This window comes from Cherax quadricarinatus, chromosome 89 (genome assembly GCF_038502225.1).
Source record: "Cherax quadricarinatus isolate ZL_2023a chromosome 89, ASM3850222v1, whole genome shotgun sequence".
Lineage (NCBI taxonomy): Eukaryota > Metazoa > Arthropoda > Malacostraca > Decapoda > Parastacidae > Cherax > Cherax quadricarinatus.
The window spans coordinates 2,221,559-2,244,760 of NC_091380.1; the positions used below are offsets into that span (position 1 = coordinate 2,221,559).

The following is a 23,202-nucleotide window of genomic DNA, read 5'->3' on the forward strand; positions in this document are numbered from 1 at the left end:
TCCCTCCTTTCGATCTTTCATAGGACGAGCCCTACCTTGCTAAGTGTTGTTTTCTCTGCCGGGTGTGACTGCATTATTTCAATGCCATCAACTTGGTCGTCTAATATGAAAGGTGCTACGAAGCTGAAGCCTTTAAACATCTGGTGAGCATTGGCACTTGGAGGAACACCTGGAGAATCTTCAAGACAAAAATTTATTAATAAAATCTATACAACACTATGGTACTGTTAATAACCTATGCTCATCTTAAATAAATATTGGGTATCTATTGATGGTTTCAGTGATTAATGCTCTTGTGATAGTAAAATAAGAGAAAAACAAACAATTTCCCATTTCTCTTAAAGTAATAGTTTAAACAAATAAGGGTATTTAAAATATCTGCATAATACAGTAATGTACAAATAATATCACATAGTTTTCCTTTGGCAAGCACCATAACCAGTAATAATAAAGAATGAAAATGCACAATACCATGACTAACAATACACAAATAACCCGCACGCAGAAGAATGAAACTTATGATGATGTTTTGGTCTAATTAATGGTTCAACTTGGGCCATTAACACTGACTAATTAATGGTCTGACTTGGACCATTAACACTGGCTAGTTAATGGTCCAAGTCAGACTGAAACATCATCATAAATCTCTTTCTACTATGTGTGGGTTATTTGTGTATTAATAACAAAATTAAGTAATGTAAAGAAATATTTTTCAGTTGATAAAAACTCCCCATGAATTAAAATTACCTCTAGGTGTTCTTGTGGTGAATTCTTGATCAAAGTAGAAGGTATCATCAGCTTTGGAAACTGCAGGCTTAAAAGGTGGTTCTATTTCCTTATTAAATAACTTGTTCCAGTCAATAGAGGCAAAAAATGGGTGTCGCTTTAGTTCATCTACACCCTCAGGACCTGTGAGATTTAAAATATTGCTCTTACAATCTTCATACAAATTTAAAACTTTATACTGTATGCAAGGCTCAATGCAGTTAAAGAAAATCAATAAATGATAATAATAAAACTTACAATGCAGTATTTAAAGAAACACAAAATGATGCAGTTTTTTACAATTAATTTTTATTCCTCGTAACCACATTTCTCATCATCATTTCAAGAAGAGAGGTACAAATTTTTATTATATTTTGGTCTTCCTAGGATGGAATATTGTTGTATATTCAGGGAGGTACTACCGTCCTGCCAAGTGAGTGCAAAACGGAAGCCTGTAATTGTTTTACATGATGGTAGGATTGCTGGTGTCTTTTTTCTGTCTCATAAACATGCAAGATTTCAGGTACGTCTTGCTACTTCTACTTACACTTACGTCACATTACACATGCATGTACAAGCATATACAGTGGTACCTTGGCTTACGAGTTTTTAAAAAAGCCTTTCTCGCCAGGTCCCAGCAATGTTTTAGAAATGCTGGAGTATATATGAAACTCCTTGAAGCATGGTGTAAGATGAGTGTCACTCCACTGCCAGTGGAGTGACACTTGTGGAATGACATCTGATGATCGTGCACTGCCTTGGCTTTATTTTTCACTGTTACACATAAACATATCTGTCTATCTGTTTTTTTTCTGTCTGTCTGTCACTCCACTGCCAGTGGAGTGTCACTCGTAGAGTGACATCTGATGATCGTGCACTGCCTTGGCTTTATTTTTCACTGTTACACATAAACATATCTGTCTATCTGTTTTTTTCTGTCTGTATCTGTCTGTCTAGTTCTGTTTATGTTTATCTCTGTCTCTGCTTATCTAGCTTCCAATGTTTGTCTTCCTGTCTCTCTACTTGTCTGTCTCAGAGCCGCTCATGAACCAACAGGTATAACACATGATGCAGAGTCAGTCACGTCTGATTCCTGAACAAGTGAAAATGTGTATTACTTGCCAGTCATGCTTATTATGCCTGATATCTACAAGCACAGTATAGCACTTTGTCTGTTTTTTTTGGGGGTTATCATAGATAATTTAGACTATGTATAGCTGGATTTGTGTTTACCTGCAAGACAGAGATAGAGATAGACACAGAGATAGAGACAAACACAGACAGAGACACAAATAGACAGAGAGAGAGATAGATACAGACAGACAGAAGGAGATAGAGACAGCCAAAGCAAATCAGCCAGGCCAGCCACTGGCCAGCCAACCACCCAACCAGCCGGCCTGCTGAATATGTATTACACGTTCCATAATTGTTTCTCTTTACTCAGGGCATAAGTTAGAGAACATTCTGGCAGGATGACACTACCAGTGATATCAAAACTGAAAGGATGTTGCACATTGGTTATTATCGAGGTTTTTGATATTTCCTCTCTCCTGTGAGTGGCGGCATATCTGAAGCTCGCTCCTAACTTAGATTTTGGCTTGCAATTCAAAGCAAAAAGTTGACCGAGCGACGGCTCGTAACTCAGAAAACTCGTAAGTTGGGGCACTCGTAAGTCTAGGTACCACTGTATATACACACTCCTCTGAGTTTTCTTCTATTTTTTTACTAGTTCTTGTTCTTGTTTATTCCCCTTATCTCCATGGGGAAGTGGAACAGAATTTTTCCTCCATAAGCCATGCGTGTCATAAGAAGCGGCTAAAATGCCGGGAGCAAGGAGCTAGTAACCCCTTCTCCTGTATATGTTACTAAATTTAAAATGAGAAACTTGTTTTTCTTTCTTGGGCCACCCTGCCTCAGTGGGCCACCCTGCCTCGGTGGGATACAGCCGATTTGTTAAAAGAAGAAAGAAGATTCAGAGAACCTTCACTGCCTGTATAAACTATCAAGCACCTAAATTATGGGCAACACTTGAAGTCAATCAAACCATATTACTATATTTGGAACTTAGGCGAGAAAGATAGATCATAATTTACACCTGGAAAATTCTGCAGGGACATGTCCCTAGCATGCATAACAATAGCACCTTCATAAAAGAATCTTTGTAGATTGCGTGGAATAACTCCAATGAAGAGTAGCTCCACAATGAGTGTAAAGGGATCAAAACTCTTTAACACCCTTCATGCTTAAGGGGATTTACCAATAGGCCCAAAGCTGTCAAGAGAGGTTAGGTAAAGTTCATCAGGAGACAGGACAAGTGTTTCCTGATGCAGGTCTTAGTCAGATGATGACCCACCATTGGAGCTTTTGGTCATCTGACCGAGGCCTTCCACTGGCTTACCGGTCCACCCCTTTAAAAATTATGGTTAGTTTTAACCAATTAGTTATTTTATGTCTTCAAAAGGAAACTTAATGCATTCCTAAAGTCAATTTATAACGAGTTGAGCTGTGGTCCATCCACTGGTCTGCATGGCTAGCACTAACAGCCTGGGAGCTCAGAACAGTAACCAAGACTGGGACTGCCAGTGGGGCAATGACGTCTGTGACTGTCTTCAGGTAACCTACAGGTATGAGTAACCAGGTCATAGGGAGTGGGAGGTCATTAGGATTGATTGGAAAAAGGGGACAGTAACATGTTTCAAAAGACCTTCACCAGCATCAAAACACAGAAGTCTCTCTTGACGGGCATGAGGCAGGAATAATAATAATAATAATAATAAAAGGCTTGCGAAGAACCTTTCAGGAAAGGCCGTACAGCAACAATACAGGTGTCCTGCACTTTTTTGTGAAAGAAATGTCAAAGGGCAATGGCATGTAACTGTACTGTCCCCAAACCTATTTCTAATATACATGGGAGGGTTGTAGTGAAGGAAGTGAACTGAAGGCACTGGTTACAGCAGGACTGCCTCTCTTTCTCTTAAACCCTCTCTCTCTCCCATCTTGCATAATAATCATTACAAATGCACTCCACCCTCTCACTGTTATGGTAAGAGTACTAGGTACCTGGGCATATGGTCTAGGAGGTTTGAGGTGAGAGTAATGGCATGTCCAGACTAATATATGAAGCTGACCTGCCACATAACCACTGATCATGTAGAGGATATGACTAAACCATTGTCCAACAGAACAATAATTATGAAACCCATCTTTTTACCAGTTTCTAATAAACAAACGCGAGCCCTCAACACATGCCTATAGGGGCTGAACCAGTGAAACTATTATGTTCAAGAGTAGAGTACCAGGGAACTGTCAAGGACACACTAACTGATTAAGAAATTTATATTACACACAGAGAACTGCCAATATTGGCAGTTTGGAGGGATATGTTGTGTATCTTTATACGTATATGCTTCTAAACTGTTGTATTCTGAGCACCTCTGCAAAAACAGTGATAATGTGCGAGTGTGGTGAAAGTGTTGAATGATGATGAAAGTATTTTCTTTTTGGGTATTTTCTTTCTTTTTTGGGTCACCCTGCCTCGGTGGGAGACGGCCGACTTGTTGAAAAAAAGAAAAAAAACAGAGAACTGATGGTAGAAATGATTTTATCACATATAAACAACTTCACATGTACAGAGAACCAGCATAACATTCCAGACGTCTGTATAGCGGCATCACTGGATACTATCTGAGAAGGTTTCACAGGGTTCTTCTACTCTTATAGTCCAATCTGAGGTCTCGGCCTGGATGACCAGGGAGGCCTGGTCTGGGACTAGGCCATGGGAGAATCGACCCCTGGAGCACACTCCAGGTAGGCAGGTCTTGCTCTATAACACCCAAAGATTACTACTTCACAGAAAATAAATAAATGCTCTCAAACAGAAAGAAAAATGAGAATTCAAGATATATGTGGCAATTACTTAAATGATCTTTATATGCTTATAAAGTCTAACATACCTGCACCTAATCTGTTGGCTGGATTTCTTTTGAAGAGTGCCCGGAGGAGGGACTGTGCCTCAGGACTCAGGTACGGTGGCATTCCTAATTTAGCTTTAAGAATTAATGTCATTGTTTCTTTTCGGTTTGACCCTTGGAATGGTAATGCTCCCGTTAGCATTTCAAACTGAAAAAAGACGTATACTAATGTATAAACAAACCTACTTAATTAAACTACAGTAATTAATAAACAAGTTTTATCATCACTTCTTAACTTAGGCAGGATAAACATATATACTATACTAGAACATTAGGAGAGAATAATACAGAAAGAACTTATGTCAGCAAGTGATGTGGGATAAAGTGATAGTCAGTCAGCCATACAAATTTGAAGGTTTCCTTATTTACAATTTTTGATTATCCAATGATTTTATTGATATTTTCTTTTTTCATATAAAATCTTGATGTAGAGGACTTGGTCTACTGTATGGAGAATTACCAAACACACACACACTACTGCTAACATAAAAAATTTGATGCAGAGGACTTAGTCCATAGTATGGGTAGCTTATTGGATACTATCGCTAATGGAAATCTCAATGCAGCAGAATGAGTCTGTTACATCAAATATCTAGGCAAATATTCTGTCCACTATGTGCAAAATCCATTTATTGAGGTTTTACTCTATATCATGGTAATGAGGGGAAATAGTATGACAGGTATAACAGTAGATAATAGTTAAATAGTAATGCCAAGTGATTTTTCTGATATAATCACCCCTTTTGAAGAAAATTCTGTAGGTAAGCAAGGCATCAAAGATGTTAATATTAATGGGAATGCTAATAAAAACAACTCGACTAAAAGTGAGTTCTTGAATGACGTGTTACACAACAGTACCAAATGCTCACCAAAAGAACACCAAATGACCACCAATCTGCTGCTGTGTTGTGACCCCTGCGGTTGACGACCTCTGGTGCCATATATTCTACAGTGCCACAGAAACTATACGCCTTCTGGTCATCCAAAGCTTCTTTACACAGGCCGAAGTCTGTGAGGGAGATATGGCCATCTGCATCCAGGAGTATGCTGAAAATTAACAGGAAATCATGATGTAATATTAAGATTATTAACATTATTAACAAAGCATGTGATAATTATTTAGAATGTTCAAAATACAGTGGACCCCCGGTTAACGATATTTTTTCACTCCAGAAGTATGTTCAGGTGCCAGTACTGACCAAATTTGTTCCCATAAGAAATATTGTGAAGTAGATTAGTCCATCTGAGACCCCCAAACATACACGTACAAACGCACTTACATAAATACACTTACAAAATTGGTCGCATTCGGAGGTAATCGTTAAGCGGGGGTCCACTGTATAACAAAGCCTATACAGGCAGGCCGAGCTTTACAGCACTTTGCTAATGCAGAAGCTTTCAATTATACACATTCTTCATTGATTCAGACTTCCTACAGTAAACATATTAACTACTCACTATAAGCAAAGGATGAAAATATTTTAAGGTAGGAGATGTGTGTACTACATATGCATTTTTTTGGGGGCCTAACTTTATTGATTCCTTAACCCGTAAACGGTCCAAGCAGATCTACGTCCACATGTGTAGTGCTACAAAAGTAGATCTAAGTTTTTTTTTTGCATATTTTCAAATCTTTTCTTTCAACACACCGGCCGTATCCCACCGAGGTGGGGCGGCGCAAAAGGAAAAACGAAAGTTTCTCCTTTTACATTTAGTAATATATACAGGAGAAGGGGTCACTAGCCCCTTGCTCCCGGCATTTTAGTCGCCTCTTACAACACGCATGGCTTACGGAGGAAGAATTCTGTTTCACTTCCCCATGGAGGAGTTAGGTAAATACAGTACAATAAAGACATACAACTTACTTTTCAGGTTTTAGGTCTCTATAGATGACACCAACTGAGTGCAGGTGATCTAATGCTAAAGCCAATTCTGCTAGATAAAATTTAACATCCTCTTCTGTGAACATGATCTGGAAAATAAAATATGTATAATTTTAACACGACAGCTCTCTCTCTCACTGAAGTCAAGTAACCCCCAAAAAAAAGAAGAAAATACTTTCAGTGTCACTCGTTCACTGTGCTGACAGAAGGCTGCTGGCACAGAACTCTGGATGACCCTCCAAATAGCAACAGCCTTACCCGTCCTTCAGAGTGCAGGCACTGTACTTCCCTCCCCAGGACCGTAACATTTCCACCTATCCTTCAGAGTGCAGGCACTGTACTTCCCTCCTCAGGACCGTAACATTTCCACCTATCCTTCAGAGTGCAGGCAGTGTACCTCCCACCTCCAATACTGTAACATCTCCTCCTATCCTTCAAAATGCAGGCACTGTACTTCCCACTCCAGGACCATAACATCCCCACCCATCCTTCAGAGTGCAGGCACTGTATGTTTTACCTCCAGGACTCAAGCCTAGCTAACTTGTTTTTCTGAATCCCTTCATAAATGTAGAGAAAGTGTCATGTGGGCTGGAATATGGGCTGGCCAGGTGATGCCCACACACCTATTTTGTACCAAGGTGGAACATGAATTAGCAAGGTGATACATGCACACCTGTAACCCTGCACTACAATGGAATACAGTTTTTAGAATGATAATTTTTACTGAGTTTAATGGACTATATGAACATGACAGAATCACGATGAAGTATATGGAAGCCACCACCATCATCCAGACCTAAAATACTCAAGAGCAAAACCAAGGAGCATTCACACTTACAACACCTCTAACCTAAATTCTCTTACATCACCTGACATCACCTCGCTCATACAGCAACCTGGGTCACATAACAAAGATCATGACCTCACACCTCACCAGGCTACACAACTTGTATATAAGTACAGTGGAACTTCAGTGTTTGAACTTAATTGGTTCCTAGGTGGTGTTCAAACTGCAAAAAGTTTGATATCTGAAACAACATTTCCCAGACTTTAATTATGAGCCTCACAAACCTGAAGATGTTGAACCGACTCTTCCAAAAGTTTCTTGAGAGTTAGGTCAGTGTCAAAGCACTTTTGAAGTGAGCTGAATTTTACACAAATCGGCACATTCAGACTCCAGAAAAACATTCAAAGATCGGGTCAATTTCCTCTAAACAAAATTGTTCAGACTCCAGTTTGTTTGAGGTCCAGCACATTCCAACACTGAGGTTCCACTGTAGTAGTTGACATGTTTTCTCTGTGTAACTTTAAGCTACCTTGAATAAAATATCATTACAACAAAGGCTTTTTCACTTTTACATCTTTTTGTCAACTTCTTAGCTGTCTAGCCTTTCTAACAATCAAGTTCATGCTTTCTTATGACTTTTGTGAGGGATCGTGAGCTAAACACAGCTAACACTGTACTCAATTACTGGGAGCGCTTGAGGTTCCTGAACCTGTATTCCCTGGAACGCAGGAGGGAGAGAGACATGATTATATACACCTGGAAAATCCTAGAGGGACTAGTACCGAACTTGCACACGAAAATCACTCACTACGAAAGCAAAAGACTTGGCAGACGATGCAACATCCCCCCAATGAAAAGCAGGGGTGTCACTAGCACGTTAAGAGACCATACAATAAGTGTCAGGGGCCCAAGACTGTTCAACTGCCTCCCAGCATACATAAGGGGGATTACCAATAAACCCCTGGCTGTCTTCAAGCGGGTACTGGACAAGCACCTAAAGTCGGTTCCTGACCAGCCGGGCTGTGGCTCGTACGTTGGTTTGCTTGCAGCCAGCAGTAACAGCCTGGTTGATCAGGCTGTGATCCACCAGGAGGCCTGGTCACAGACCGGGCCGCGGGGGCGTTGACCCCCGGAACTCTCTCCAGGTAAACTCCAGGTAACAATCAGTGCAAATAAAGAAAAATAAAAGACACAAAAAAGAACAATAAGGCACAATATCATTACTGGAACAATAAACAAATAACCCGCACATAAGAGAAACTCGTGACAATGTTTTGGCCCAACTTGAACCATTAACTAGTCACACAATATGTGTCAACAGTTATTGCTCCAAGTCAGACCAAAATATCATAAGTGTGGGTTATTTGTGTAAAACTCACAATGCCATGGAATATCTCGAAACTAACCCACTAACTGGAGACAAAAACCAGACAGCACCTTGTGCCATTCTAAACATACAGATCCAGGTCAGATAAACATCATCTCAAAATTTTGGATTAAATATGAATTGCAAGCAGAGCACAGCAGGACCCCGTTATCTGCAGGTCTGGTATCTGCGGTTTCAGTTATTCACAGTTTACTGTGGTCCAAAAATAACCCTAAATTTTGCTTAATAATAGCCTCAAAGTGATGGCAGAAGTTTTTCGAAGCCTAAGAGAAACCATGAAGCACTTCCCATTAGTGAAAAAGTGATAATTCTCCACTTTTTGTGCATAATTTATCAATTAAACTTGATAATACAGATGCATAGGACTTATATATAAGGTTTGCTACTATCCACAGTTTCAGTATCCACAGCAGGTCCTTGGAACACATCCCCTGCAGGTATGGGGATCCTACTGTACTGTACAGTATTTCATCAAAGTTTAGGATGCAGTTCTACTGGGATGAGATTGGGTGTCATCATGAGACTCAAGACAACACTCACCTATACAAGACTATCCAATGGAAGATGAAGAATACTTTCTCAGGTTATTATGTGAGTGAAGGGCTTTTATATATTATGTTCCCTCAGACTAACATTTTAATGTTGCAATACACTTTAAATTTACTAAATTAGTCATTATAATATACATAAACATGAATAAAAAAAGAATACTAGGAAATTAATGTACAATGTATAGTATATAAATCAATTTATATTAAAAATAGTTCTTTCATTAGATTGATCTTAAATGTTTAAAATTTTATTTTTTATTATCACACTGGCCGATTCCCACCAAGGCAGGGTGGCCCGAAAAAGAAAAACTTTCACCATCATTCACTCCATCATTGTCTTGCCAGAAGGGTGCTTTACACTACAGTTTTTAAACTGCAACATTAACACCCCTCCTTCAGAGTGCAGGCACTGTACTTCCCATCTCCAGGACTCAAGTCCGGCCTGCCGGTTTCCCTGAACCCCTTCATAAATGTTACTTTGCTCACACTCCAACAGCACGTCAAGTATTAAAAACCATTCGTCTCCATTCACTCCTATCAAACATGCTCAAGCATGCCCACTGGAAGTCCAAGCCCCTCGCACACAAAACCTCCTTTACCCCCTCCCTCCAACCTTTCCTAGGCCGACCCATACCCCGCCTTCCTTCCACTACAGACTGGGTAGGGATCGGCCTAGGAAAGGTTGGAGGGAGGGGGTAAAGGAGGTTTTGTGTGCGAGGGGCTTGGACTTCCAGCGGGCATGCGTGAGCGTGTTTGATAGGAGTGAATGGAGACAAATGGTTTTTAATACTTGACGTGCTGTTGGAGTGTGAGCAAAGTAACATTTATGAAGGGATTCAGGGAAACCGGCAGGCCGGACTTGAGTCCTGGAGATGGGAAGTACAGTGCCTGCACTCTGAAGGAGGGGTGTTAATGTTGCAGTTTAAAAACTGTAACATGAGAAATCATTGTTAGAACAACAAAGAACACCAAAGCTTTGAGCTAAGATCTAATGTAAAATATGGGAATCATGTTCAATTATACTTAACTAGTCCATAACATAAGCAATGTATGGTGGTCTTGGTACTTGTGAAGGCATGACTTTGTAGTAAACAAGTAGAAACTTATGCTGAAGAATTAAGACATTATGTGCAACCTCTGGGTATCTTTATAGTAGACATTTCACCATCCACTGACTTTATAGTTCTACTGTCTTCCTGTTATGTCCTTGAATCTGTATTGATAAAGTCACTGGATGGCAAAACGTCTACAATAAAGATACCCAGACGTTGCACATGTATGTAATTCCTCATCTTGTCAGTATTGTATACAGAAACTTAAGGTGTACATAAGTACACAAGAGGTGTGTGTGTGCGTGTGTGTGTGTGTGTGTGTGTGTGTGTGTGTGTGAGTGGTGGAGAGAGATGTATAGAGTTAAGCAGGACGTACAAGTAAACTTATAGGAACTTGCTGACTATACTTCATAAAAATTTGTTTTATTATGTATATGTTAAATCTTCTGCCTGAAATATTTGAGAAATGTTATAAACTAGTGTGAAAATCACTGTGAGCTGGACAGATTAGTGACACTGTGAATATAATAATGGTATACAATACCAACAAGATGATAAGACGGATCACACCATCTTTACGTCTCTACTGCTTCTGCTGTCTCTGTATTCTACTGAAGAAGCCCATTGTGTAAGTGATATGTTCCAGAATAATGATTCCTAACTGTTGCACATGTGTCTTACTTATCAGTTTATGGACATGCTGAAAAGCTCAAGTCTTTAGCTACATTCAAACGTCAAATATCATTTTTCTTTTAATACTCTGGCTGTCTCCCACCAAGGCAGGGTGATCCAAAACAAGAAATGTAATTACCTAAGAGTAAAGTATGGAAATGGTGTTCCAAGGAAGCAAAATATACTCAAAATTGAGATACAGCCAAAGACAATTAAATTATTTGATACAGTCTAAGTCTGATGCATTAAAATTAAGAAAAAAAAAACATTGCAACAATAATATGCAGAAGCAACTTTACAGTTCTGCACCATTATGGCAGGTTACTGTAATTAAAATTCATGACAGAAATTATTCAGTCTGTGAAACCCAATATTAACCCTTTGACTGTCGCGGCCGTATATTTACGTCTTACGAGGTACCGTGTTTGACGTATATATACTCATAAATTCTAGCGGCTTCAAATCAAGCAGGAGAAAGCTGGTGGGCCCACATGTGAGAGAATGGGTCTCCATGGTCAGTGTGCACCATATAAAAAAATCCTGGAGCACACAGTGCATAATGAGAAAAAAAAAATCCAACCGTTTTCTTAATTAAAATGCCGACTTTGTGGTCTATTTTCGGTCTCCATGGTCAGTGTGCACCATATAAAAAAATCCTGGAGCACACAGTGCATAATGAGAAAAAAAAAATCCAACCGTTTTTTTAATTAAAATGCCGACTTTGTGGTCTATTTTCGGTAAGTATTTATGGTTGTATTCTCGTTTTCTTGGTCTCATTTGATAGAATGGAAAACATACTATAGAAATAGAGGTAATTTTGATTGATTTTACTATAAAAAGAACCTAGAAATGGAGCTCAAAGTAGGGGAAATGTTTGATTTTTGCCAATGTTCAAAAGTAAACAAATGATGCCATTGTCCAATAAATGTTCAACTAGCCATTCTAATATGCAGTCATGAATGGATTGATGTTATTTATACAATTATTACAGTATTGCAGTAGTCTGCATAATAGTAAGTCTTCTATTTTTTGTTTGAATAAAAATTCAAAATAGAAAGCAAGAGTAATATCAGAGAGGCCTGGAGACATGACTGATGAGCAAAGAAAATGTTATTTTAGAGCCAGGAATGTCTGCATTGTTCATTCTGGACCTTATTTTGAAATTGTCATATTTTTTAGTTTTCGTGAAATTGGCCAAATTGCAAATTTCTGACCACATTATTAGGTAGTTGAAATCGGTAAATGGGCAGTTTCTTGTACTCAATCGATAGAAAAAATGGAGTTCTAAAGAAATAGCTATGAGTTTGGGCGACTGGAACAATGGAATTAGCCGAAAATAGGGCTCAAAGTGCGCGAAATCGCCGATTTGTAAACAGCGCCAAGGTCGCTAACTTCGCGAGAGGATAATTCCGTCAGTTTTCCATCAAATTTCGTTTTTTTGGTGTCATTACAATCGGGAAAAGATTCTCTATCATTTCATAAGAAAAATATTTTTTTTTTTTTTTAAATTTTGCGACACCAGGAGACACCTCAGGATTGGGGGTTGCGACAGTCAAAGGGTTAATTAGGCAGTTGCAATACTGTATCTTGTCAGTGCTGAATAACAATACCCATTCATGGGTGTTATGCATGTCCTCTGAAGATAGGAGTACTGTTTAGTACAAGATAAAAAATGAACAAGAGAACAAAATCGTTCTATCAGTTAATTCTTGTCATGCAAGTATCCCAAAAATTTATCAATGCTTCAAGAATTTTTGATTAAATTGTTAATATATGGGAATGTGTGAGGAATAGCAAGTACATACTCTATTCAGAAGAGTAATTCTGATGTCTTACATTATTCATTACTTCATCAAGTTATAAACAAACAGTTGTTGTTGTTGTTGTTGTTGTTGTTGTTGTTGTTGTATTCGATTCCTCCTCAAAGCTGAATGATATCAAGAAAGACAAAGAACTTTAAAGTTGTAACAACAAAAGGAAACTTAGAAGATAGTCAACTGAAAAAGTTGAAAAATCAGGGCAACTTAAACTCTCCTTAATATGACTGAGACACTAAAGAGAGAGAAGTTAGTTATGAATCAGTGATTTTTAAGGAATACTGGTAGTCACAGATATTACTAACTCAATTTCTTAAATAGTTTTCACCAAGAACAACTTAAAACTGATACTGATACTTGAAAACTGATACTGTTTGAAACATGATTCATTTACACTCAATAAAGTCCATTTTATTTTGTGTTATACTAAGCAAATAAAAGAGAACCAAACTACCGTGCCCAAACAACCTCATCGTGGGAAGTTTTATGAAGGCTCTATTACCATATTCAGGGTAAGTGCTAGACTTGTAGGGGTCATACAGCACTTAGAAAAAGGGGACATAATTCAGATTTGAGCCAAGGAAGAGAAGGGCAGCTCCAAGTTCTTGGAGCAAGAGTTCATCCTCAGCAAGCATCATGGACTCTCCCCTAAAGGAACTGAGACTCAAGGGAAAGAGAGAGAAAATCAAAGTCAGACTTAAAGCTAGGTATTTATCCAGCCTGCTTATGTCTATACAGTAAGAGTATGTCTTAAATACTACATCTGACAGTTTGGTCTATGTTAACTACTCAAAAAGAAAGCTTCTCACTTGGACCAAAAGCAATGACCTATTACAGTATTTTCAAATCACTGTCACATTATGTTTGACTGGAAGATCTTTTGATATTTTTCTGAATCAAAACAGTAAAATTCTTTGATAATTTCAAATATTTTAACTGAACCACCTCTTAACCTTCATCTTGCAGAGCTGAATAATTTCAGTTCTTCTAAACAGGTTTCACGAGAGATACTGCACTTGACGTTGTCACTGCACTTGACGTTGTCACTGCACTTGACGTTGTCACTGCACTTGACGTCGTCACTGCACTTGACGTTGTCACTGCACTTGACGTCGTCACTGCACTTGACGTCGTCACTGCACTTGACGTCGTCACTGCACTTGACGTCGTCACTGCACTTGAAACTTGTTATCCTACCTCAGTTCATTTAATAAAAGAATCTTTTATCTCTCCTCTATCTGTGACCAGCTTTGAGGATTCTCCTATCCTCACAGCCCAGCCAGAGGCCAGGCTCCCTGATGACAATGTGATCAACCAGGTTATTTATGAAGAGGAAAAAGGCACAATGTCGTGACTGGAACAAGACACAAATAACCTGCACATAGGAGAGAGGTTATTTATGCTTGCATCCTGCATGCACACATAGCCATCATAGCCTGCCTGATCTAGTACTAGTATAAGGAAGATATCCAGCATCTCTAAGGCATACCACCATATCCCAGGATGCCACCCACAACAGTTGACAAAACACTCAAATACAATACTTGTGTACTGCTTGATGAACAGAGAAAACAGGTTTAAGGAACCTTGGTTAATGTCTCCACGCACTCCAGGATTGAATCCAGATCATTCAATTGCAAGTCTAACTCTACCACTGAGCTACAAGATTGAATAAGAAACTTATATTGATAAATGAGCAAATAATGTATCAGACAGCTGTGCTCAGAATAGGGCAAATCACTACTTTCCTGGCTCTACTCTACTGTACTGTGGTCATGTATTACGTAAACCACAATATGACCAAAGTGGCAATAATGTCTTGCAAATGTTGAAGATCAAATTCTTGAATATACAGCACACAATATAATAAAATGTATTAAAAATTCATTGTATTTTTTTTAATTACCAGTGATGTCAAGACTTGACAAAGAACTCCAAAAAATATGAAGTACACACAGCCTCTCCTCACTTAGCGACGTACTCGTTTACCGACGCCTCAGACTTACAATGGGCTCTCTGACCAGTATTTATACCTAAATAATGTATATTAGAGCTGATTTCCTCAATTCTGTTTATTACAATATACAGTACACTGCTGTATAAACATTTAAAAACATACCAGAAATGTTATAACTGGCACAAAGGTGACACTAAAACAATATCAAAGAGAGTTGACAAAAATCCACTACCATTATGTAGTATGCTCCTTGTTTAGCAACGAATTTGTTTACTGACAGGGTCACCCATATAAGAGTGTTGGTACTACTATACTTTCATACATTCCCTTCTTTGCCTCCATAGATAACGTTTTTTGACTCCACATATACCTCAACGCACCACTCACCTTTTTTCCCTCATCAATTCTATGATTAACCTCATCCTTCATAAATCCATCCGCCGACACGTCAACTCCCAAGTATCTGAAAACATTCACTTCTTCCATACTCCTCCTCCCCAATTTGATATCCAATTTTTCTTTATCTAAATCATTTGACACCCTCATCACCTTACTCTTTTCTATGTTCACTTTCAACTTTCTACCTTTACACACATTCCCAAACTCATCCACTAACCTTTGCAATTTTTCTTTAGAATCTCCCATAAGCACAGTATCATCAGCAAAAAGTAACTGTGTCAATTCCCATTTTGAATTTGATTCCCCATAATTTAATCCCACCCCTCTCCCAAACACCCTAGCATTTACTTCCTTTACAACCCCATCTATAAATATATTAAACAACCATGGTGACATTACACATCCCTGTCTAAGACCTACTTTTACCGGGAAGTAGTCTCCCTCTCTTCTACACACCCTAACCTGAGCCTCACTATCCTCATAAAAACTCTTTACAGCATTTAATAACTTACCACCTATTCCATATACTTGCAACATCTGCCACATTGCTCCTCTATCCACTCTATCATATGCCTTTTCTAAATCCATAAATGCAATAAAAACTTCCCTATCTTTATCTAAATACTGTTCACATATATGCTTCAATGTAAACACCTGATCTACACATCCCCTACCCACTCTAAAACCTCCTTGCTCATCCGCAATCCTACATTCTGTCTTACCTCTAATTCTTTCAATTATAACCCTACCGTACACTTTTCCTGGTATACTCAGTAAGCTTATTCCTCTATAATTTTTACAGTCTCTTTTGTCCCCTTTCCCTTTATATAAAGGGACTATACATGCTCTCTGCCAATCCCTAGGTACCTTCCCCTCTTTCATACATTTATTAAACAAAAGTACCAACCACTCCAACACTATATCCCCCCCTGCTTTTAACATTTCTGTCATGATCCCATCAGTTCCAGCTGCTTTACCCCCTTTCATTTTACGTAATGCCTCACGTACCTCCCCCACACTTACATTCTGCTCTTCTTCACTCCTAAAAGATGGTATACCTCCCTGACCAGTGCATGAAATTACTGCCTCTGTTTCTTCCTTAACATTTAAAAGTTCCTCAAAATATTCTCGCCATCTTCCCAATACCTCCATCTCCCCATCTACTAACTCCCCTACTCTGTTTTTAACTGACAAATCCATATTTTCCCTAGGCTTTCTTAACTTGTTTAACTCACTCCAAAATTTTTTCTTATTTTCATTAAAATTTCTTGACAGTGCCTCTCCCACTCTATCATCTGCTCTCCTTTTGCACTCTCTCACCACTCTCTTTACCTTTCTTTTACTCTCCATATACTCTGCTCTTCTTATAACACTTCTGCTTTGTAAAAACCTCTCATAAGCTACCTTTTTCTCTTTTATCACACCCTTTACTTCATCATTCCACCAATCACTCCTCTTTCCTCCTGCCCCCACCCTCCTATAACCACAAACTTCTGCCCCACATTCTAATACTGCATTTTTAAAACTATTCCAACCCTCTTCAACCCCCCCACTACTCATCTTTGCACTAGCCCACCTTTCTGCCAATAGTCGCTTATATCTCACCCGAACTTCCTCCTCCCTTAGTTTATACACTTTCACCTCCCTCTTACTTGTTGTTGCCACCTTCCTCTTTTCCCATCTACCTCTTACTCTAACTGTAGCTACAACTAAATAATGATCCGATATATCAGTTGCCCCTCTATAAACATGTACATCCTGGAGCCTACCCATCAACCTTTTATCCACCAATACATAATCTAATAAACTACTTTCATTACGTGCTACATCATACCTTGTATATTTATTTATCCTCTTTTTCATAAAATATGTATTACTTATTACCAAATTTCTTTCTACACATAGCTCAATTAAAGGCTCCCCATTTACATTTACCCCTGGCACCCCAAATTTACCTACTACTCCCTCCATAACATTTTTACCCACTTTAGCATTAAAATCCCCAACCACCATTACTCTCACACTTGATTCAAAACTCCCCACGCATTCACTCAACATTTCCCAAAATCTCTCTCTCTCCTCTACACTTCTCTCTTCTCCAGGTGCATACACGCTTATTATAACCCACTTTTCACATCCAATCTTTATTTTACTCCACATAATCCTTGAATTAATACATTTATAGTCCCTCTTTTCCTGCCATAGCTTATCCTTCAACATTATTGCTACTCCTTCTTTAGCTCTAACTCTATTTGAAACCCCTGACCTAATCCCATTTATTCCTCTCCACTGAAACTCTCCCACCCCCTTCAGCTTTGTTTCACTTAAAGCCAGGACATCCAGCTTCTTCTCATTCATAACATCCACAATCATCTCTTTCTTATCATCTGCACAACATCCACGCACATTCAGACTTCCCACTTTGACAATTTTCTTCTTCTTATTCTTTTTAGTAATCTTTAGGTCCTTTTCTCCGTCATTAAGTGAGGAGAGGCTGTACTTTATTTTTATTTAAATAAAGGAAGAGCCTGGCTTTCAGAGTTTAGTTTCTCACTCTTTGTTAGCAGACATAAGATTGAGCCTTCACTGCTCTTTGCACTTTGTGACCCACACGGGTTTATGCTTCACAAGGAAAAAAAAAAATTGTGGTTACAACACTTTAGTGATTGATTGTATCACACGAGTCCCTCTTTTTTTTTTTTTTTTTTTTTTTTATTTTACAAAGCAAGTACACTATGTTCTTCCTCAATGTGTCTTTAACCCTTAAATGGTCCAAACGTATATATACGTTTTTTTCAACATCTGAAAGTATGTAAAAAATGTAGATCTTTTTTTTTTTTGTTTGTTTTACATTTGAAAACATGTAACAAAAACTTTTATCAACATTTTTTTTTGTTATATTTGAAAATATGTAAAAAAAAGTAGATCTACTTTTGTAGCTACGAATTTGAATGTCGATCTGTTTGGACCGTTTAAGGGTTAAAAATGACAAAGAGAAGTAGACAAGAATTAACCAATAAATGTAAAATATGAGCTATTTTTGTTACCTCTTTTGAGAGTCTGGTGAAGAGATCTCCACCCCTCAAAAAATCTAGAATTAGGTAGAGTTTTCCTTCAGTTTGGAAGGCATAGTGCAGCTTCACCACAAATGGATGACTGACATCAGCAAGAATATCCCTCTCCATTTTGGTCCTCACTCTATCACGCACTGCAAATCAAAAATCTTGTTAGGATAAAATAGAGGAATGTTAATAGGGTTAGTATTTAAGGCATAGCACATGAATATACCTGGGGTGTATACCTGGAGATGGTTTTGGGGTCACCGCCCCCATGACCTGGTCTGTGACCAGGCCTGTACATACTTCAACTTTTTTTTTAACACACTAGCCATCTCCCACCAAGGTAGAGGTGACCCAAATAAGAAGAATCCCTGTCACCATCACTCATTCAATTACAGATGCTCCTCACTTTACGATGGTTTGACTTATGATATTTTGACTTGACGATGGTGTGATAGTGATTAATGTTAGTTCTATGTTTCACAACATTCTTCAGGCTCGGTGTGCTTTCAGCTGACTACATTAATGGTGAGTATCTGTACAATATATCACTACATGTACTGTACCTGTATCATCCTTGGGTAAACAAATCAATGTACTGTAAAAAAAAATTTTTTTTTTTTTGGTAATGTACATTTATCGATAGGATAAACTTATATTCATTTATTTAATTTTCAATGCTGGTATTTAGTTAGTTACAGTAATTATCTATTCATTTACTTATTGAGTGGCAGTAGTTATTTATTTACCGATTTATTTATCACACCTGGCCTGGTCACCCGGCCTGGTCACTGACCGGGCCGCGGGGGCGTTGACCCCCGGAACTCTCTCCAGGTAAACTCCAGGTAAACTCGTATCACATTCATATTCAACATACAATATTTTCAACTTCCAATGGGTTCATTGGAACTTAACCCCAGTGTAAGTCAAGGAGCACATGTACTGCCTTGCCAGAAGTATGCTAGCGTCACAGTTTACACGACTCGGAGCTGCAACATTCTTGGGCTCTCCTTCAGAGTGTAGGCACTGTACCTCCCACCTCCAGGACTCAAGCCAGCTAACTAGCTTCCAGGATGACCTTACCCCTCCACCCAGATTGATTTACTCACCTATTCATCAACGTTCAATCATTGCAGATGATACTTAAGATAAAAAATGGTAAGAATTAGATATAAAAATATGTATGTAGAGTAAAAGACATTAACGTACCCTTAAGTGTGGCTTTCTTGAGCACCTTCATGGCATATAAAGTACCTGTGTCCTGGCCACTTATCTTACGCACCAGAAAAACCTGTGGATAAAATATCCATTTAGTATAATGTGAGCCATAAGTCTCAAAAAATGTCATGAATATTATTTACATCAGCCATTTTCAGTCAAGGTTATGACCCAAAGAAAATAGCACATTCACCATCACTCATTCAACAGCATTCTAACTCACAATGGACAGACATCACATTTCAGCTGATCCTCTGAATTGAAAAAAAAACGTGATTTTTGCAGTACACTAAGTGCTATTCTCCGATAAAAAGTCATCACTTTATATACTCTACTGAATTAATTTTGACATGCAATTTTGACTACACCTAAACAAGGTTTAGAAGAGTTCACATGAACATCAACTTAGAACAGGATGGCCCCACTGTGGGCCTGAAGGCTATAATGATGATGTTTATGGCCCACAAACTCTTAAAAACGCAGGAAGGCACTTCGTCTTGTGTGCCTACAAACTTTGCCAGAGGAATATAATTAAGTACTGTACATACTGGGTATGCAAAATAACCACAGGAGGAGCTGATAGTTATTTTGCATCTTTTAATGCTCGTTCACAATTACTGTATACTGGGTATATCTCATCTCAAGTCATTCCACTTTTCAACCACCCTGAGACTGATGAAATACTAATTTAACCCTTAAATGGTCCAAACGTATATATACGTTTTTTCAACATCTGAAAGTATTTAAAAAAAGTAGATCTTTTTTTTTTTGTTTTACATGTGAAAACGTGTAAAAAAACTTTTATCTATATTTTTTTTTGTTATATTTGAAAATATGTAAAAAAAAGTAGATCTATTTTTATAGCACTACGAATTTGAACGTCGATCTGTTTGGACCGTTTAAGGGTTAACTCCCTATGGCTCATCTGTGTCTTTACCTTCTATTTGCATCCAATTGTTTCTAGTCCTTTTAATTCACAGTCTGTCTCTATCTCCTCTATCAATTCCTTCTAGGATATTGTGTGTAGTAATCATGCTACCCTTTGTCCTTATCTCTGCCAAGCCTGGAACCAGGCCAAGATGTGACAGAACAAAAACTCTCAAAACCAGTCACAGGTACATATATAGCCTTCAACCTCTCCTAATAGTGCATTACTCTCAGTTTTGGTACTATCCCAGTTGAAAACCTTTGGACCTTTTCAAGTTTCTTCAGGTGTGAGCTCCATGCCAGGGCCACATACTTTATGACTGGCCTATTGTATGTCGTATACAAGGTTCTGAAGGGGTTTTTGTCCAAGTGCTCTTACCTGCCAAGCCTCACTAATGTAGATTAAAAGTCACATTACTATACAGTGGAACCTCAAATATCGAACTTTCTTTGGTCCAGAAGGCTGTTCGAGTGCCTTTACCGAATGAATTTATTCCCATCAGGAATAATGTAAATTAGATTAGTCCATTTCAGACCCTCAAAAAAACACTTATAAAAGCACTTACAAAAATACATTTACATAATTGGTCGTGTTGGGAGCAGTTCGATTTTTGAGGTTCCACTGTAACTGCAACAATTTACAAATAGCTCACATTCTGGAGAGGAAAAGCAAGATGGCATTTCACTCTTCCCTGAACTTGATAATGGATCCTGTAATGCGACCTGATAATGGTCAAAGAGTGACTAAAGTGTCATGTCTATGACAAACCCGTGACTATTTTTGAGGAGCCTCTTACATAACCCAGCCTGAAACTAGGTTTCCTTCCTAATTTCCTGTAGTAGAATGGAAATTACTGCTTCAGCAAAAGTGCAAAAGCCTCAAAGAGGACATTTTTATTAAGGTAAGTATCCTTTCAGATAGGAAGTACCCGGACCCTTAACAAGGAGCAGTAAGCCCTGGCCTGTAATACTCCAATACTGAAACTATGTATTGTGCCAAAACAAAAGCATTCACATTGCTAAACTCACAAACTAGTATTTAGTCACTTAGCTATAATACCAACTTACCTCATAATTTGTAATATTTTAAAGTTAAGAATTAATCTAAGTCTGCCCGAAATACCTAGCCATGCTAGGTGTTCTAGTGGTACACTCTGTAATTATTATTTTACAACATGTAAACCACACAATAACCAAATTCTGTAAACTCAGCATTGTAATCCTTATAGAGAATAAACTTCGAATTTGAATTTGAAAGTAGTGACTGTTACAGAAGGGTCTGATTCATCAAATGAATCGGCTTTTTGCCATTAGCAACCCAAAACATGGGTCACTAACACGCTCGCAGCTGAATATTAAAACAAAAAACATCTGACATTCTCTGTTTATAATGCAACATACGTATATCACATTAACTGTCCTACATGACTTAAGAAATCGTAATGACACGATTGCAAATAAACCATACCCCCGGCCGGGATTGAACCCGCGGTCATAGAGACTCTATGACCGCGGGTTCAATCCCGGCCGGGGGTATGGTTTATTAACTGTCCTAATTAACACAGCTGAATCTAGATGAAAGAGGAAGTCAAGCTGCAGAGCAACTTTCATTGAGACAATGTTTTGCTCTGTGTGGCTTCAAAAAAGCTTTCTTAACCCTTAAATGGTCCAAGCGAATATATACGTTTTTTCAACATCTGAAAAGTATGTAAAAAAATGTTGATCTTTTCTGTTTTACATTTGAAAACGTGTAAAAAAACTTTTATCTACATTTTTTTTTTATTTGAAAATACGTAAAAAAAGTAGATTTACTTTTGTAGTGATACGAATTTGAACATCGATCTGTTTGGACCGTTTAATGGTTAAAGCTCTATATGTACAGAGGTAAACGTTGCTCTAGTAAAAGAATGTTCTCTAATTTGAATTTGTTTACACATTTTGACAATACACATGTACAAAAAAGTAGAGTGAGCTTCTATTTACCAATAAAGTTCCGGTATAAAGTACAGCTCAATATAGAGCTTTATTAAGTGATAATAAAGCTGTACAGTGACACAGTGCAACTTTACCATAATTGTTGGCACATTTTGGCATTAGCGACGTGCTATTGCCTCCCTATATTTACCTTGCCAAAGGATCCTTGACCGAGGACCTTGAGGAGCTCAAACTGACTAGGATCAGCCTTCTCGTGCCCCTCGGGCATAATCTCACACACCTCAATCTCGTGGGTGCCATTGCATTCACCATCTGCTTCCTGTCGAGAGAAATAAAAAGCATTAGTAATTACTCTGTGGAAGTACTGTATTTTCTGGCTTATAAGGGAAGGGAGGCTCTTTCCTAGGGATTTTTTTTTATTTTATTTTTTTTTTTAATAAAACATAATTCAAGGAATATTTAGGTGTTTAAATTTTTTTATGGTTTTTCTAAGGCAAGTTAACAGAAGTTACAGATTTTGCCAGAATACAATTTCGCATCAATAATAAAAGTATATTTTAAGTTATTTTGAGATTTTATGGATAATTCTTCCATTATATTATTGTTTAGTATTAACATATATCATTATTATGCAACTGTGCGAGGCAAAAATGGCTTGTTAGCAGAAAATTTATAGCCATTTCACAACACAAAAGACAATATTTCTTTACCCATGATTATCTCTGAGGTTATCTGCACATCTGTATGTGTAGCTTCACTATTTATTGAAGAATCACAAAAATTCTTTTTGGTATTACGTATACGAGAAGTTATTATTCTTGA

General features: G+C 38.1%; 1 protein-coding gene across 1 annotated transcript in view; it reads right to left on the minus strand.

Moving 5' to 3' along the window:
• LOC128696078 (Ribosomal protein S6 kinase II) overlaps positions 1-23,202 on the minus strand; it is a 109,197-nt gene that overhangs the window by 22,057 nt on the left and 63,938 nt on the right. The window contains 8 exon segments of the mRNA XM_070104069.1: positions 36-178; positions 748-909; positions 4,719-4,884; positions 5,606-5,783; positions 6,602-6,708; positions 18,289-18,449; positions 19,510-19,591; positions 22,571-22,699. Coding sequence (XP_069960170.1) covers positions 36-178; positions 748-909; positions 4,719-4,884; positions 5,606-5,783; positions 6,602-6,708; positions 18,289-18,449; positions 19,510-19,591; positions 22,571-22,699 — 1,128 coding nt within the window.